The sequence below is a fragment of the Pelophylax lessonae genome (genome assembly GCF_965119305.1).
Source record: "Pelophylax lessonae genome assembly, chromosome: 11".
Lineage (NCBI taxonomy): Eukaryota > Metazoa > Chordata > Amphibia > Anura > Ranidae > Pelophylax > Pelophylax lessonae.
In genome coordinates this window covers 96,245,634-96,265,630 of record NC_138778.1, presented here as the reverse complement: position 1 = coordinate 96,265,630, position 19,997 = coordinate 96,245,634, and the positions used below count along the sequence as shown (strand labels likewise).

At 40.6% G+C, this 19,997-nt stretch overlaps 1 protein-coding gene across 1 annotated transcript in view; it reads right to left on the bottom strand.

Annotated features, from left to right (window-relative positions):
• Positions 1–14,036: 14,036 nt before the first annotated feature.
• NBR1 (NBR1 autophagy cargo receptor) overlaps positions 14,037–19,997 on the bottom strand; it is a 156,063-nt gene continuing 150,102 nt past the window's right edge. The window contains exons 21-22 of the mRNA XM_082271980.1: positions 17,053–17,158; positions 14,037–14,683 (exon numbers count right to left, since the gene is read on the bottom strand). Coding sequence (XP_082128106.1) covers positions 14,510–14,683; positions 17,053–17,158 — 280 coding nt within the window. The 3' untranslated portion in view covers positions 14,037–14,509. The remainder of the gene's footprint in view (positions 14,684–17,052; positions 17,159–19,997) is intronic.

Sequence of the window (19,997 nt, the reverse complement as noted above, 5' to 3'; positions counted from 1 at the left end):
GTAGCAATAACATTTTCAATTCTTCTGGGAAGACTCCCCACAAGGTTTAGGAGTGTGTCTATGGGAATGTTTGACCATTCTTCCAGAAGCGTATTTGTGAGGTCAGGTAGTAATGTGGACGAGAAGGCCTGGCTCAGTCTCTGCTGTAATTCATCCCAAAGGTGTTCTTTTGGGATAAGGTCAGGACTCTGTGCAGGCCAGTCAAGTTCCTCCACTCCAAACTCACTCATCTATGTCTTTGGACCTGGTTTGTGCACTGGTGCGCAGTCATGTTGGAACAGGAAGGGGCCATCCCCAAACTGTTCCCACATTTTGGAAGCATTAAATTGTCCTAAATGTCTAGGTATGATGACGCCTTAAGAGTTTTCTTCACTAGAACTAAGGGGCCAAACCCAACCCCTGAAAAACACCACACCATAATCCCCCCACCACCACATAATTTGAACCAGTGCACAAAGCAAGGTCCATAAAAACTTGAACTTGGTGTTGAGTTATTCACTTTAAGGTCATCACAGAGGACAAGGGGGCACTCTTTACATCTATAGAGGAAAAGAGATTGCGTCTCCAAATACGGAACAGTTTTGTTCACCGTAAGAGCTGTGAAAATGTGGAATAGACTCCCTCCAGAGGTGGTTGTGGGCAGCTCAGTTGATTGCTTTAAAAAAGGCTTGGTTTCTTTCCTATGTGTACAAAATATAACTGGGTACTAATATTTATAGGTAAAGTTGATACAGGGAATATCCAATTGCCTCTCGGGGGACCAGGAAGGAATTTTTTCCCCTGCTGTAGCACATTGGATCATTCTTTGCTGGGGTTTTTTTTTTTTGCCTTCCTCTGGATCAACTGTGGGTGTAGGATTGTATGGTTGTGTTTTCTTTTTTGTTTTTTTTATTGGTTGAGTTAAATGGACTTGTGTCTTTTTTCAGTCTAACTATAAACTATAGAATATATATGATCTCAATGAGAGATTAAATACAGCGCTTGCTTCGAACTCTATATTCGGTGAATATAATGCCAATATAAATATCAGAGCATACGATTACCACAAGATAAATTCCACTAGTTAGTATTGCGAGTCAGTGCAGGGTTGTGCAAATCAGTGCAAGATAACACAGCATAAATATATATAAATACAAAATTCATTCAATAAATAGAGAGTAAAACACCATACAATGAGCGCCGGTTCACACTACCGCAACGCTACTTTAGGTGGCGACCTCCGAGGTCGCGGTGCGAGCAGCGCGCCGCGACCTCGGAGCGGCCGCCACGGACTTCATAACATTGAAGTCTAGGGCGGTCGCCTCCTGGTCGCCCCAAACCCTTTTTCTAGGTCAGAGCGACTTGTGTCGCTCCTATTAGAACGGGTCCGTAGCTTCCCTATGGGAGGCGACCTGTGAGGCGACCAGGTCGCCTCACAGGTCGCCCTAGTGTGAACCGGCACTAAATATAATAGAATAAATTATGATAAATCTCTCTATAAATGTATAAATAGCAAAAAAAAATATGTCCACAATGTATAAAGTGACTGCTGTGCTTCCAGTTAATAAATTCTACAAGTAACCAAGAATACTTATTCCAAATGTTAAAAAGGCTTCTGTGCTTCGAATTTTTATATATATATATATATATATATATATATATATATATATATATATATATATATAGTCATAGGGAAAAAGTCCACTATATATAAAGTGACTGCCGTGCTCCAAAAATGATAAATTCCAAAATATTAAATTGACTCCAGAATATTTAAATGACTTGACTTTTGTGCTCCCAGAAATGTCCTTAATGGCAGATGTATTCTCAATTTCACGGTATAAATAATCTATCCTTGACAAAATTTCCTTTATGAATGAGTGAAATGAATCACTTACCAGATGAAGTATGTTCTGAGTGCCATATGGCACCAGAACCTTTTAGGCTTGTAAAGCCCACTGGGCTTAAAGGATACCTTTCCCTCTATTGCAGTCCTCCGGGGTCCTGGAATGCCTCTGCATTCTGGGGTACTCGGTCCCAAACACCATATAGGAGAGAAGAGAAAAGGCTCCAAATGGTATAGTACGTTTTGAAAAAAAAATGGATTTTTGTAAAATCTTACCGTAAAATCCTTTTCTCTTAGCTCATCGACAGACGTAGTCCTCGGTGATACACCACCTTCGGGTTATGTTACCTCCGCAGGAGCAGGACTAGACAGGAAATTAAAAAGCTCTGGCCACACCCTAGGGGCAGTCCCAGAGGGTATATCCTCTCTCTCTCTGCCTCAGCAAATCAGTTATGTGAAAAAGCAGTGCTTAGAGAATTTAACCCAACCCAACTCCAAAACAGAGGGGCGGGGACTACGTCTGTCGATGAGCTAAGAGAAAAGGATTTTACGGTAAGATTTTACAAAAATCCATTTTTCTCTAGCGCTCATCGACAGACGTAGTCCTCGGTGATACACCACCTTCGGGACGTCCCAGAGCAGTATCACAACTGAGGGGTGGGAAAATGGAATGTGTGGCAGGGTCCATAATAACTCCAGTTACTTCCTGGATAATATAATTCAAAAGTAAAGAAAAAAACTTTTTTTTTTTTTTTTTTTTTTCCTGACCCCCAGCGCCACAAAAAGCCCCTTAGTGTTACCTGCTTAGGGATCCCTATCGATCGAGAGAGAGAGAGATAGACCCCCAGGCTCACCACTTGATGCTCAGAGTTAAACTGCAACAGCTTACAGCGCTGTCTTGACAAACAGGAAGTCTTTTGGCTGGCTGCCCAGGAAGAAAGGAGGCGGCTCCGCCCCTCTGCACGCCTTCCGGCGCCTCCCCCAAGCTCCACGAGGTGTAGAATCACCTCAAACATGGCCGCCCCCATGCTGGAGACACGAGGCTACGCCAAAATGGCGGCTCGTGCGATCCAGCAAAAAAAATGGCGGCGGCCTAAACTGAATAGCGGTGTGCTGCAGGGCACACAACACTCTCTCTGCATGGGGATATGGCCTGGTTGGCGGTACCGGCCCTGGCGGACCGCGTGGCCGTTCGGGAGGCCTGCTAAATAGCTGGAGATCTGATTTGGAAGGCAGTCTACATGTCCGTGGCTTCTGACTGGTAGGTAGCTTATACTTAACCCATAAGATTCCCAGAATGCCACAGATTACATCTTTAAAACATGTATACAATAGATTGTTAGCTCCCAAGCCAAGCCTCCTGGCTTTTGCACACATAAATCACACTCAAAATAGGAGGATTTGTGACATGTTATAGGATAGAAAGGACTCTTTCTTACCATACAGAGAGGGGCCCGCGTTCACCACAAAACCCGTCAGGGAAAAAGGGGGAACATACTACTCACCATACCGGAACCAGGCGGGCACCAACTCCTGACAGTACCCCTCTCCACCGGGGCGGGAGGGCTGTCGACCAATACGGACGCCGTGACTCATGGTCTTTGGCGTTTCAGCGAGACGTTTAACTCGCGGGGTCAGTCCCTTAATGGGACTTTGTCGCGGCCGACCCAGCGCGGAGCTATGGCCTGCACGCGCTCGTAGGCTGAACTGGGGTGACCACCGGATCTCAACATCCAGCCCGTCGCCCAGTTCAGCTTTCTTGCTTGAAGATCTCACAGGAACACTGGAGAAAAAAGCTGTCTAAAAAATCTTTTTAAGAAAAAAATCTTGCCAGGACCGAAGATCCCAGCAAGGTATCTAGGTCCTTACTCCTAACTAGACAGAAAATAACTGATTTGCTGAGGCAGAGAGAGAGAGGATATACCCTCTGGGACTGCCCCTAGGGTGTGGCCAGAGCTTTTTAATTTCCTGTCTAGTCCTGCTCCTGCGGAGGTAACATAACCCGAAGGTGGTGTATCACCGAGGACTACGTCTGTCGATGAGCGCTAGAGAAATGTTTATTTTACCATTAGGTGAACAAAAATTAAAATACAGTGTTACTGGTTGTCTAGCGGTGCGAGTTGCTCGTCTTCCTCGCGGAGCAAACGAAAAGGCAACTCACTTCCGGCTTGCGTTCCACCCACGTCGTGACGTGGTATATATACAGCAGCTGCTACTTTTTATCTCTTTTAGCCAGAGTCAATTTTTTAATAAATATATTTACCATTTTAAAATTCCTAGGCGCGTGGAATATACTCTGTATATAATTTTTCAGTTTAACTATAATGTAAAGACATGTATGAGCGAGTCTGGGGTGAAGGAACTTGACTGGCCTGCACAGAGTCCAGACCTCAACCCAATAGAACACCTCTGTGATTAATTAGAGTGGACACTGCGAGCCAGGCCTTGTTCACGTCAGTGCCTGAGCTCACAAATGCGCTTCTAGAAGAATAGTCAAACATTCCTATAGGCACACTTCTAAACCTTGTGGTTTAGCCTTCCCAGAAGAGTTGAAGCTGTTATAGCTGCAAAGGGTGGGCCAACTCAATATTGACACCTACAGACTAAGACTGTTATGCCATTAAATTCCATGTGAACAATGTATCCTCAAAGATCGCAGGACTGCACTCGCTGTGGGGATGGGGTAGGTACCCATTTTTACATGGAGTTGTCCGCGGGTGGCCTGATTTTGGGGGGCGGTGGTGAAACTCATCAACTTCCACCTCCAGCTGTCCCTCCCGGTCTCTCTCCTGAAATGGCTCCACTGGGGATCCAGGATAATGAACAGAGGCCTAGATACCCCAAGCTGTTACTTTCATACTTGTTTTATTATGAAAAAAGGGAGATTGTTCTGAAATGGAATTCCAGTTCCCTTCCCTCGGTTGGTTTGTGGGAAAAGTCGCAATGCTGCTCTTCCTCTTTATAAGTTAATGAAAGGAGCTGCCCTAACAAGTTTGAGTGGGTATGGCAGCCATTGACCGCTTAATTGGGGGAATTTCTCCCCCATGGTTATTTTTCTTAACTGTTGGTGGCTGTGATGCTTATTCAAGATGGCTTGCGTAACATATAGATTACGTGCCGTTTTTTTTTTTTTTTCTATTCAGCATTCTTTGCGAAGGATGTATTTATTTTCTGCTGTTGGAGTTTGTCACTTCTGTCATTGTCAAATGTGCGATGTACTACTTTAATTATTTCCATTCTGTTAAATTTTTGTACCATGTCTTTGGCTCAAAAAAGAAACATTTGGTTTTGTAAAAAAAAAAAATTTAAAAAAAGTTCACGTGCATGTAAAGGTAGGCGTCCCAATACTTTGGGTAATATAGTGTAGTTTGGATCAGCTTCATAGACTGTTTGGAAAAAGCCAGATGTTAACATTTATAGGTAATAACACCAGGGATCGATTGCCCCAGAAAGGAATTATTTCCCCTGCTGGAGTGAAATGGACTATGCCTTAACCAGTTCTGGACCGGAAGGATTTGCCCCCTTAATGACCAGGCCATTTTTTTGCGATTCGGCACTGCATTACTTCAACAGAAAATTGCACGGTCGTGTGACGCTGTAATGAAATAAAATTGATGTCTTTTTTTTCCGACAAATAGAGCTTTCTTTTGGTGGTAGCAGGCATTTGGATAGGTGATTTTTATTTTTTGTGCTATAAACAAAAAAAGAGCGACGATTCTGAAAAAAAATATATATATATTTTCACATTTTTCACATTCTGCCATAAAACATTCCCCAAAAAAAAATTAAGTATCAATTTTTTTATCCTTTTAGGCCAATTTGTATTCTACTACATATTTTTGGTAAAAAAAAAAAAAAAACGCAATATGCGTATTTTGATTAGTTTGCACAAAAGTTATCGCTTCTACAAACTAGCGGAAAGATTTGTCATATTTATTTTTTACTGGTAATGGCGGCGATCTGCGATTTTTAGCAGGACTGCGCCATTGTGGTGGACAGAGCAGACCCCTAACTGACCTTTTCAAAACTTTTGGGGGGACCAGTGACATTACTACAGTAATCAGTGTTATAAATATTCACTGTTACTGTAATAATGACATTGGCAGGGAAGGGGTTAACCTAGTTGTTGATCAAGAGGTTAAATGTAAGCCTAGGGGCATGTTTACTAACTGTGGGGGGTTGGGCTTTGGAAATGATCATAGAGACCTGTGATCCTATATAGAAGGATCACAGGCGCTCTGTGATCATTTCAGAGAGAACGGTCAGCTGTGCTTACAACAGCTGACCTTTGTCTCTCTCAGCAGGAAGCAATCGTGAGTGGCCGGCGGCAATAGCGGTTGCCGGCCCCATGCATTGGCATCCCTGCTGCCGAGTGGGGGCGTAACGCCGGCGCACACTCGCCCCCTATAGCACCAGGCTTGCGACCGGCGTACCCCTATGTCGGTTCCCGCAGGAGGGGCTGCCTGCTGCAGTATGCCTGCGGCAGGCGGTCCGTTACTAGTTAAATGAGGTTTTTTTTGTTTTCCTTCTTCTGGATCAACTGGATTGTGTATATGATGGTTTTCTATTGTTCAACCATTTGAGGGAGGAAAAAAAAAAAAACTGAACTAGAATTACTTTTGTGTTTTTTTAATCTGACTATGTAGCTCCCCAAAAAACTAGTTCTGGCAAGCTCAGTAGATTTAAAAAAAAAAAAAAGTTGAATGCATTCCTAAATGCACAAAATATAACTCATTGTCTGGCTGAAATGTCCACCCTCATCTTCATCATCCTGGTAGTTGGCAGCAGATTTTTATCAAGAATGTCTTGTTACATAGGTTGTAAAACAATATTCCCTGGATCAACAATCCCTGTGGTTATTAGTTATAAATGTTAATTTATAACATATATCCACATGGATAGTTACTCACAAGGCACTTTCTGGATAGGTGTGACAGGTTGCCATGACAACATTTCAGGGGCATACCCTACTTTCTCAAGTCTTGTGTACTTGCAACACAAGGGGGAGTAGCACAGGCTTGGTAGCAAAAACACCCTTCAAAAGATGGTGTAGCATCTATTCACATCCAGTGTTGCAGCATAGAACATTACCCCGAGAGGAAGTAGCCAGAGACACGGTTAACACACACACACACTCCCTAAAAGACTTACCACTGCAGTGGTCTGGAAAGGGCCAAGCAACAACACTGTAGCCGTACACAAAGTTAAGCCGATTTCAGACAGTATTTGCCTTGTGATGGGCATCCTCTCTAGGCTGTTTTCAGGGACAGGCTTGCACCAGTAGGGGTATCATGGGCCTGGGTTTGTACAAGGCTCTGTGGTTAACACACAGTACATTAGGTGTCCTGGAGGGCACCACACACATTGCTTGGTGCCCAAAGATCACATTCCAGCCAGGCCAGCATCTACGTTATGATAAGGCTTTCAAAGCAGCATCAAGATTTAGCAGATCCAGAAGTCTTGATTGAAGAAAAATTCTTCGGAAAAAAAAATGTTATTGGCTAACCCGCTTTCTTTTTTTTGCCAATTCTACTGTAGATGGCAGTTTCCCCATATGTTTTAGAATTTTTTCTCTGACCCTGTGTCCCTTGATGGAAAATTTCCAAAAATTGCACTTCTCTCTCTGCATGCACAGTTTATGAAGATTGTAGAAGAAATGTATACACCAGTTGTGCTCCGAATTATATAAAAGGCTCTTAAGATACAGAATTTTAGTGAATTAGAAAAAGGTTCAAGTGAGCAATTCGATAAACAAGAAGTAAAAACACATTAAACTTGATACACAGACTACACAGGTATTAATGTTTTGATTTTAATAAATCATTTTAGCATAACAGGTTGAATTTGTACATCACATTTTAGAGTTTGATATTTAAAAGTGGTGCCGCACTCCCAAATGCTAATGTACTACTAGTACCCCTTTAAATCTGTTTGCATAGCAATTTTCAGAATCAACATATCATATCAAACTATTATATATATATATATATATATATATATATATATATATATATATATATAATAAACAAAACAAAGCATCAGTCTATTAAAGTGTCCTTTGGTATGAATTTGATATGCTCAATCTCTCATAATAAACAGGCTTGTGCTCACATATCCAAATTACTTCTTCCTTAGTGTTCACCACTAAGTGCTCCAATCATCCATATACATTAGTAATAATCCCCTCACCTGGGGGATAAGACCAACCAATGGTTTATATGTGCTTTTGTCCCTCTCTGGGGATCGGTTTTATACTGTTTCACTCCTTTGGTGGCAATCTTGAATTTAGAATCCCCCTTCTCTTACACTAATCTCCCAAATCATAAAGAGAGAAAGCTGGACATAGGGCTTTATCTTTTAAAACAATCGGTTTATTAAACACTAAATATAAAAACACTCACATTTTCCTGATGCTTAGAGAGCACCAAACTGTAAAAAGTATTTAGTCCTCACAGTGCGGGTATAAGCCAATCAGACAGTATTTCCACGGTATGCTCACAATGGGCGCCTCAGCATGACGATAGATTGGCCCCTTCCCTACTCCACTGGGTCATGTGACTTCCTCAGGGGCATACTGCGTAGAGGAGGGGCCAATCTGTCATGTCACTGAGTCACGCATTGTGAGCATACCATGGAAATACTGTCTGATTGTCTTATACCCGCACTGTGAGGACTGAATGCTTTTTACAGTTTGGTGCACTCTAAGCCCTAGGAAAACATGAATGTTTTTATACTTAGTATTTATTGTTTTAAAAGATAAAGCCCTATGTCCAGCTTTCTCTCTTTATGATTTGGGCATATGGAGATTAGTGTAAGAAGGAGGATTCTAAATTCAAGATTGCCACAAGAGAGTGAAACAGTATAAAACTGATCCCCAGAGAGGGACAAAAGCACATATAGACCATTGGTTGGTCTTATCCCCCAGGTGAGGGCACATCAGATGAGGGGATTATCACTAATGTATATGGATAATTGGAGCACATAGTGGTAAACACTAATTAAGGAAGCAGTCATTTGGATATGTGAACACAAGCCTGTTTTTTTACTAAAGATTGAGCATATACAAGCAAACTCATACCAAAGGACACTTTATGGACTGATGCATTGTCTGTTTTATTTTTTTTATGTTATATATGGTTTGATATGATATGCCGATTCTGAAAATTGCTATGCAAATAGATTTAAAGGGATACTAGCACATTAGCATTTGGGAGTGTGGCACTTTTTAATATCATTTTGCACATTGATACACGTTTAGAGAGTGTGTATAGGTGTGAGCGATCTGCTTTTTTAGTTTTGTAGACTTATAGTACTCAATAGCACAATATAGCAGCGCGCAAGTACACCCATTTTTAAATTGACATTTTAGAGTTTAAAGTGCTTATTCTAAATAATAAAACAAAATTCTACTCTACACAGGAACATTTCTGAACAGCATGCAACCTGGACAAAACCAAACAAAATCCTAATGTTTAAAATAAAGTGAGTTTTGAAATAATTTTAAGTGCTGGCTACTTGGAAATGCTGGTCAGCTCTGCAATGGACTGTATGAAGCAAAAATGCCCACATAATAAGGAATTAATGAATTGACTTGGCTAATAGCCTTCTCAGGTGCAATATTTCACACACTAGTTTACTGGGAGGAAGTTACCATAAGTCCCATTCCCAACAGAGGTCATTAGTTCCAGGAGAACAGATAGGGCCAATTTAATACTCTAACACACAATGGTCTACTTGACTTCTAACACAAATGGTCTGAACTTGGCCACTTTGGACCTGTGGTAGAGCTTGCTTTATTCACACAGCTAGACTACAGTATAGTGGGTTGTATCCGGACAGAGTTTAATGCATTGGTAAATGCAGAAAAGTATTTTAAATTTGGTTATGCACAAAAAGATTGATTATTAAACTCTGACAGCAGCAGGCTAGGGCTTTGGTCATATGAGTAGATATGAAAAAAGCTAGACTTTCACTAATCAAATGGGCCATTTTGTGCAACAGCAAAACAGACTATAAGATAGAACCAAACAAGACAACTCTACATTCCTGACTGTTGCACATTCACATCATCTGTGGAAGGAAACATCTAAGGACAGTAGTGTACATTTTAAAACCGTTTATTATAAATGGTCTGTGTATGGGTACATAAATTAATCATTTTGCCCACCCAAAGAAAAAAAAAAATGGATATTGTAATATCCTTCCCCAAAATGTAAATATAACTTTTACTAATAATATTATAAAAAGATACCAATGCATATGACTGCTATCCATGCTGAAAATGCGATTTCTTTTGCTATGGATACACTTCTATTACTTTCATACTGAAAATCAAAATTGGTGGTTATATTTAGTCGTGTATTAAAGGGTGGTCCATCTGTAGCCGAATTGGGCAGCCTGAATAATATTTGGGGGTAGCTATAAAATAATTCACATAGCAATTCACCCAGTGAAAGCACATGTAAAAAAAAAAAAAAAAAAAAAAAAAAAAAAAGAATAAAAACACATTTTATTAGGCCATTTCCCTTGCTGGGCTGTTTTTCATTGATTTAAAATGGAAAATGTCACATTTGGCTACTAGATGGCCATTAGTGTCATAGGAAATTCTTATATCCAAATGTGGCATTTTCTTTTATTTTCAATAAATACACCATCAACATATGGTATGGAGTGATCCATAGCCTATGCTGATGGATAACAAGAAGACTGCAAATTTATATTAAGCTAGGTGCACATGTATTGAAATTCAGCAGAAATCGGATGAATTTTGATCCTTGTGTAGCCCCATCTGTATAACAAGATAAGTTGGTTGTTAGACTGGTTTCTGTCAAACGGTCCTACTATAAAACAAGCATTTGAGCAGCCTGATCAGTGTATTCTGACTCAGATTTTCTTCTTTTTTTTTTTGTTCAGCCCAATAGTTGAACTAAAAAAAGAAAAAACTCAGCATGTACCCAGCTTTGGCGTAATGTGAAATAATTCCCTGTCTGTGCAAAGGTTCAAACTTGTACACATATATTTGTTAAGGGCATTGGTAACTTTTTACATAAATTAACTTTACAGAATTGCTGGTTTGCTAGCAAAATACATATTTCTGCAATATCAACTGGCCTTGGTACAGTATATTATTAATAAAGTATTCTTAAGTTTAAAGTGCCCCTCAACAAAACACACAAACTAAGTACAACGAAAAAAAAAAAAAAAATCTGCACAAGGGACATATATTACAGTCAGTAAGATGTGTCTCTTGTGTTGATATATCTATCTCTGTTACTTGAAATTCTCCTCCATCCATACTCCCCTACCCCCCCCCCCCCCCCCACAGTATTCTGGTGCAGTGGGAGCTTAACTGAACTGAGGGAGCAGTGACAGGCACTCACTCAACAGAAAGTGCCTGACTATGCCTGCCCCTTCTCGCCATTCATAGAAGCCATAAATACAGTTTCTCTGAATAAGAAACAACGTATGAATGGGGGATCATGAATGATGTAAAGGTCCACCCTATCAATGCATAGATCACTTTTTATTTATAGAAGCAGTGGTACAGCTTCCATGAATGGTAGAACTGGGCGGGCATAGTTGGGCACTCGATGAGTGCTTGTCCCTTCTACCTCAGTTCTATGAACCCCCGTCACTTCTACCTCAGTTCTATGAACCCCCCAATGCACTGGAAGATTACAGTGACGAGGGGCGATAAATGGAAGAGTATTTCAGCTAACAGAAAAGACATCAGGACAAGGGACACATCCAACTGACTAAGTATTGGCTCAAGTGCTGACTTTATATTTTCACTGCCCTTAGGCTTTAAAATGTGTCATTTGGGGCAATATTCCATAAACAAATGGATAAAGCAAGCTCAACAGCTCCATGGTTACTAGGCCTAAAATACCTTCTACTAAATCTGGTCACATTAGCTGGTGACATTATGTTCAGGTTTCAAATGCAGGAATCTATAGTCAAAACGCAGGAATCTATAGTCAAACGCTTCTATAAAAGAATCAACTGATGTAAAAAAAAAAAAAAAAAAATGCTCTAGCAGTCAGTTTTAAATAAAGGCTACCCTAAAATGAAATTTGATTGGTCACTCTAATTTGCAAATCACTGTTTGCTGTACTGCCGTACTAAATAGCCTAAATTTAGATAAAAGGATCTCTGGCAAAACACTTAATATACAGCTAAAATACATACGTATCCACAGTTTAACCTGCTGGAGTACTTGCAGTTTAGGTCAGTAATTATAGTGATTTATACCCATTCCACAGATTACGTTACACACACAGTTCACTCAATTGGGAGGACACCTCTTACTCATATAGTAGGGCAATACAGCGATTAAAACAGTGTCTGCAATGCATATACTATAAAACCATAATGACTGCAGCACAAAAATGTAGAAAGAAATCTTTATTTATTCACATTAAAAGCAACAGCAGCAAATGACTGTAAACATATCACTGCTCCTAGATCTCAACTGAGCTGTGAGCAGAACACTTGGAAGGTCAAAACTTGTTTGCTGCCATTTCTGTTAATGCTGTGACCAAATAAAGAGATATGTTGCGCTGACTGTTCTGCTTTGTTATTTTGACACACAGTTTAGGTAATTCAGCATTCTATGTAACCTCTAGCCTCTTAACTGTAACAGTTAATCTATGAGCATGGAGATGGAGGAAGCAGTAAAGTTGACACGGAGTAGGAGACACGGATTAGCAGAGGTGTGTGATGATCCAAAGAATGGCTGACCAAAATTACAGCCAAAACAAACCTACTGTATATGTATACATTGGTTTGCTTAGAGATTTACTTTAAATATCAACTAAATTCTGTAGGGATTCACTCTGTATGTCAACAGTAATAAACAATTCCCTAGATATAATAACCCTGTCAGCACTGAAAAAACTCTACTTCCTGTGTAGAAGGAACCCTATGGCACCTATACTTCTCTTTCCTGCTTCTGTCTGCCAACCCCATTCCAGATCCACTTGCACTCTGCTATACACTCAATCCTCCAATCGAAAGGTCTGGAGATTGGCCGCTTAGGTACCTAAAACTGCATTGTGGAAGAGCAGAAGCAGTACCAGAATTTACACCAAGGTTTGGTGTGGCAGAACAGCAGGGAAGGGAAGTAATAGCGCCACATGGTGCTTTCCACATTGGGGTCATCTTGATTTAGGATGTCTAAGCACATATGCCCAAGTACATTTTCCTATGCAAAAGTTCTGAATTCTGCAGGACAGTGTACATGCATCTGAATGTCCTTTGCATTATGTGCACTCTATATTAGCGGAGTTCAGGCCCAAACTGAGCACTACCATAACCTCCGGTAAACAACATAACCTTTGTTATAGTGTTTAGGAGCACAAGGATCTATCTCTATGCAGGACATTTAATGCTAAATAAATCATTCTATACTTATTACTTACTTACTTAGTGGTGTTATATTTTTTTTATTTTTCAGCTAAACGTAAGCCTTAGGCCAGCAATGTCCAAACTTTGGCCCTCCAGCTGTTCAGGAACTACAATTCCCATCATGCCTAGTTAGGTCTCTGAATGGCAGAGATTTACAATGCCTCATTGGAATTGTAGTACCTGAACAACTGGAGGGCCATAGTTTGGGCACCCCTGCGCTTAGGGCAAAGCGGTTCTAAGCCCAGACTATTAAGAATAAGCATAAGGTACAGAAACAGAGGTTACCTTTATCATATGTTCAGCTTGAATTGCTCAAATCTGTGACATGTATTTTTTTAAATTACTATCAGGTACATGCAATTTTAAGTTCCTTTCTAACATAAAAAAAAAAAAATCTTTACTCAAATGTGAAATCTTTGGGAGAAGTATATTTAAACATAAATCAGATAAGACCTTTCAGAACATAAAGATCTGAACATGTCACTTCTCCAGAAGCCTTCTCTTTGGACTACTAGCAAACGTATGTAAAGTGTACATGCTCCCCTTAACTCTGTCTCTCAATCACATCACAAAGCAGGCAATGCCACTGCAAATCTATTAAAGTACTGTAAACTTATGTGCAGCAAACCAATATAAAGGCAGATTTCAGAACACTTTTGAAATTAGATGTGTGAACTACATTTTATATAATGGGTGTTTTTATGAATACAGTATATTTTAAAATCTTTACCCATGGCCTAATGTCAACTTTAAAAGAGCACATCCTAGGTGTGGCACTTGTCTGAAACTTATATTCTTAACAGTTTTTCACAGATCCTCTGTGTTCTATGACTGGCAACAATGGGTTTCAAAGAAAGAAATGTCCTTACTCAAAGAATAAGTAGGCAAACGTGAAATTATTTTCTTCTAAAGATGAAGCACAATACCAACTGCTAATTGCTTTTAGCACATCAAGTAATTTTATCTGCTCATAGAGGATCTAAGACCTTTCAGCTATAATCGGTCTTTCTAGGTAGGCAGACGTCAAATCACATAAAATGTGTAGTGAACAGACTGGTTGGCACTGCACAATCATTTCCAATCTTTAAACCAGATTAAGAGTTTTTGCAGATAGCCTGTCAATCTTAATGAGCCAAGCCAGGAACAGAAATAGAAACAGAAACACTTGGACACGAAAACCTATAGAAGAACTAAAAGGTAAACAAAAAGGGTAAATTACACTCTGCCCATGTCTGGTCTCTACTCTGAAACCCTAATGACCTCTGCTTTCCCCCTACTTCAGTAGCGGACAGAATACCAGTCATTATCATTAATCTGGATAAGTTCAGTAACCACATCCATGAGGTTGCAGTTATGTTTTCGCAGAAGTCGCTGGTTGAGTTGTCGGTTGCAGAATCCCATCTCTATAAGCACAGCCATCATGGCTTCAAACTGATCCTCTGAGCATGGAGGCTGAAAGAAAAAAAGTATCTCATTAGTACACAATTGAACTGAAAGTACAGATTTTAAAATTCATAGTCTTCATCCTATGCTATACACTGTACAGTGCCATGGAAAAGTATTCAAACCCCTTGAAATGTCCACATTTTGTCATGTTACAACTAAAAAAGTAAAAGATTTTTTGGGGATTTTATGTGATAGACCAACAAAAAGTGGCACATAATTGTGAAGTGGAAGGAAAATGATAAATGGTTCTCAAAATTTTTTCCAAATAAATATCTGAAAAGTGTGGCTTGCATTTGTATTCAGCCGCCCTTAATCAATACTTTGTAGAACCACTTTCGCTGCAAGTCTTTTTGGGTATGTCTTTACCAGTTTTGCACATCTAGAATGTGACATTTTTGCCCATTCTTCTTTGCAAAACAGCTTATGCTCTGTCAGATTGGATGGAAAACATCTGTGAACAGCAATTTTCAAGTCTTACCAAAGATTCTCAATTGGATTTAGGTGTGGACTTTGACTGGGCCATTATTCTAACAGAAGAATATGCTTTGATCTGAACCATTCCATTGTAGCTATGGCTGTATGTTTACAGTCATTGTCCTGTTGGAAGGGACTCCACCCCAGTCTCGAGTCTTTTGCAGACTCTAACAGGTTTTCTTCCAAGATTGCCCTGTATTTGGTTTCATCCATCTTCCCATCAACTCTGACCAGCTTCCCTGTCCCTTCTGAAGAAAAGTATCCCCACAATATGATGCTGCCACCACCATGTTTCACGGTGGGGATGGCGTGTTCGGGGTGATGCGCATTGTTCGTTTTCCGCTACAAATAGCATTTTGCTTTTAGGTCAAAGTTTAATTTTGGTCTCATCTGACCAGAGCACCTTCTTCCACGTTGTGTGTCCCCCACATGGCTTCTCGCAAACTGCAAACGGGACTTTTTATTGGCGCTTTCAACAATGGCTTTCTTCTTCCATAAAGGCCAGATTTGTGGAGTGTACGATTAATGGTTGTCCTGTGGACAGATTCTCCCATCTGAGCTGTTGATCTTTGCAGCTCCTCCAGATTTGCCGTGGGCCTCTTGGCTGCTTCTCTGATTAATGCTCTCCTTGCCCAGCCTGTCAGTGTAGGTAGACGGCCATGTCTTGGTAGGTTTGCAGTTGCGCCATACTCTTTCAATTTTCAGATGATGGAAAAACAGTGCTCTGTGAGATGTTCAAAGCTTGGGATATTTTTTTATAATATAACCCCAGGATGAATTCTGAAGTGTTTCGGGCAATATTATCTGCTCATATTCAGCCAAATGCTTCAGAACTCATTGGACGGCGCTTTACACTGCAGATGAACAATGACCCGAGGCATACTGCGAAAGCAACCAAAGAGTTTTTTAAGCAAAAGAAGTGGAATGTTATGCAATGGCCAAGTTAATCACCCGTCCTGAATTAGATTGAGCATGCATTTCACTTGCTGAAGACAAAACTGAAGGGAAAATGCCCCAAGAACAAGCAGAAACTGAAGACAGTTGCAGTAGAGGCCTGGCAGAGCATCACCAGGGATGAAACCCAGTGTCTGGTGATGTCTATGCGTTCCAGACTTCAGGCTGTAATTGACTGCAAAGGATTTGCAACCAAGTATTAAAAAGTGAAAGTTTGATTTATGATCGTTAATCTGTCCCATTACTTTTGGTCCCTTAAAAAGTGGGAGGTACATATTCAAACTGTTGTATTTCCTACACCTTTCACCTGATTTGGATGTAAATATCCTCAAATTAAAGCTGAAAGTCTACAGTTAAAGCACATCTTGTTTGTTTCATTTCAAATCCATTGTGGTGGTGTAGCCAAAAGATTAGAATTGTGTCAATGTCCCAATATTTATGTACCTGACTGTATGATACCTACTGTGACTATGCCATGTGTTTATGAGAGGTTTGGCAGCAGCTATATTATAGACTAGTGGGGTACAAAATATAAGAAAATTGGGCGAACGATCAGCCAGTATTCCTCTGTGTTTCACAGCATGTCTAAACCGAGGATAGAAATAATGTACGAACATTCTCATATGACAAATGCTTTTTTTTTTTTTTTTTTTTTCTGATCATGCCCAGTTTGATATTTCTCGTACAAAAACAGTAGTACACATTAAACAAAAAGCGTTGGTTCTGTTCACATGAGAAAAATTTTGGAGTTCGTCCCTTCGGAAATTTTTATTTACAAAGTCGGAATCGGATGTCACAGGTTGTGTATACACTATACGAAAATCGAACGATTGTGCCTCACACTTAATTTTTCTTCCGATTTTCTCAGTGTGTAGGGGGCTTAAGTTTGTGAGGTTGTGATGTTCATCTCATATTTTGTTCATCAAATATAAAAACTATTAACTTACCATCGGATTCTCTTGTTGACCAACAAAAAGAGCCTTGTAGGCAGATGCAGCCACAGACAGGGCTCCCTTCACCAGACCACCTGCAATACTTCCTCTAGTTATCTGCCTGGTGGGACAGAACAGACAGCATTATTATACTGACATCCAACATCTTTTGCAGTACTCTATATCTAAAAAACATTTTTCTAAACAGATAAATATCATCTAAATCTGATTTTATATATTTGCATCTCTAGACACAAGAGGAGATGAGAATCCCCAGGAGCTGCATACAGAGGAGAGGGAGAGGTGTAAAAGGTCCTAAAAGCTAACAAAGGAATAGGTGTGACAGATCTCATGTGCTGAAAATAGAAAAGCAGGTATGGAGGTCCCTGAAGCTGCACACAGGAAAGTCCAGTGAAAGGTCTTAAGAACTGCACACAGGGAAGCAGGGTAGATTCTACTTAAAGCAGAACTAAACCCATCGATTAAGGGCCAATTTACATTATGTAAGGTGACATACGCAGTGAAAAACGTCTGTCACCACAGGGACATGCAGGAAACAAAAGAAGTCCAACAGAAGAGCGGGCAACACAGGCCTACAGGTCCAAAAAAAGAAAGGAACTCACGGAGCCCACTGCGACACTTGAGTCCAAAGCATCTGCTGTGGACCAAGTGTCAACCTTATAGACCTAGAAAACTGAGACCTGATGCCAAATTGCCCAACATGTGGGCACAGCAGTAATGGAGTGAACCTTTACAGGAAAGGCAGGGACCCCGTTCTTGAGACCATACATTTGTGCAATGATCTGATGGATCCACCTGGAAATCATGGAACAGAAAGCCAGGGTGCTCTGCCATGGCTCATTCAAGATGACAAATACAGAGCAAGTCTTCCTGAAAGAAAGAAGCTTGAGAGAACACTGGGAGTTCTAAATGAACAGCTTGGATCACATTCACGCACAGTTGGAGCGGGATGGCAATAAATTATTCTGGTTGACGTGAAAAGCCAAGACCACTTTCGGAAGGAAGGAAGGAAGGCCTAGGTCTTAGGACTACCTTATGCCTGAAGAACCAGTAAGGGTTCTTTACAAGACAGGGCTGAGGTGATAGCCACCTTGTTGGTCAAGACAGAAATAAGACTGTCATTGATCATTTCAAAGGAATGCCTTTGAAGGACCAATAGAACCAAGTGCATATCACAAGAGGTAACAGGGATTTACTTACAGGGCCACACATGGGTGACACCCTGGACGAAAGTCGTAATCAGAGAGTATGATGCTAGGGCTCTCTTTAAAAGGAAAGGCAATGCAGAGAACTGACCCCCTGATGATAGTACTAAGGACCAAATGCTGGTCCACACCTAGCTGCAGAAGAGAGAAAGTCCAGGGGTATGGATGACGGATTCCATGATGCCCCTGTCCCTCACAACCCAAGTATAAAAATACAATCTGAGAAAAAGAGAAATTGGAAACATGGGTGGATACAGCAGTTTAATAATCTACATCTTAACGGGAAATTAAACATTAGGGCACAGTATGGTTTTTGAACTAAGGAGACTGGTAGTTAAAGGATACGTTTACCCTTTTTTCTCTAAATTCCAGCTCCCTTATGAACCAATACACCATACAGTTTGCTTCTGTGAGTTAATTTTAGGTGAACAATGGTGGCCATACACTATATAATCTGATTGTTCGATCCCTGTACAATTTTCTTCAGAATTATCAATATTATGTAATAGGAGGAGATACCATCTATCCAATCAGGCAGCCCCTTGCGCTACATAGTTGATGGTAGATCGAAAGGAGATTGTACAGGGAGCTTTACAGAATCCATGACATACTTCTCCTGTTTCCAATTTTACAGTTCTATCCACATAGGTTGTCTGATTGCTCAGCTCCCACACACTCTGCCAAGTAAACAATCTACAGCTGTGTATTTAGGGAGCACAATATTCATTGACTGCATAGAAAAAACGTGCAGCTAATAAGGGATTGTAGTGATGTGCTGGAGTAAGAGGTCAGCTGATGCAGGGTGTGTTCTAATGAGTTCATCTGGTAAACGCCTTCCTGGGTCATGCCCTAAGGTCCATCCAGGAAGTAATGGAGACATTTTTTCCATATCCTCAGCGGGGATATGTTTGCTCTGTGAAGTCAATATCATTTCGATGTCTATCTTCCTTTATGAAGGGATACACGCTCATGTCTTTCTACTGTGCCTGGTCACCATGGTGGAAACAGCATGGCTCTTTCCCTACAGATAGACTCACGTCTATAGGAACAGTAGTATGATCATATTAGGCATTGTTCTCTGAGCCTTACTGAGTGGGATTTAGGCCAGTAGTACACGCTGGTTTCATTGTGAATTGTTAGGCGCGAATTCCGCTACACGTGGGTTTCGTTGTTAACTAAGGTGTGTGGATTTCCAAACACCAACAGCGGGAAGCTGTGCACGCTGTTCTGCTCATTCACGATCGTATACTCCCCCTTTCTATTGTATATTTGAATTTATACAGGTGTGTCATTGGCTGATTCTATGTGAGTAACTTATGTCATGTGACTGTACATTTGGAACCAATTGGCTGATGTTGTATAGCCATCACTTCCTGCTGTTATCCCTATGTTGTCCCATAAATAAACAGAGCTCATTGCTTTAGGCAGCATTCTATCGAGCATCTAATGTGATAACAGCCTTTGTGTCTGTATTACTGGGTACTGCTGAGCGCACTCCATTATCTTATACAAAAGAGCCGATAACTGTACTAACCATGTAATATAGTTACATAGTCAGGTTGAAAAAAGACACACGTCCATCTGGTTCAACCAAAAAAAAAAACAAAAAAAAAACAGCATTGAAAACCCAACCAAAGTTACCAAAGTACCAAGTTGGTTGAGCGATCTCCACTGCTGTGCTATTGTTTTCTGACAGCAGGACGGTAATGCAGTCTTCAGTGAAAGGAAATACCT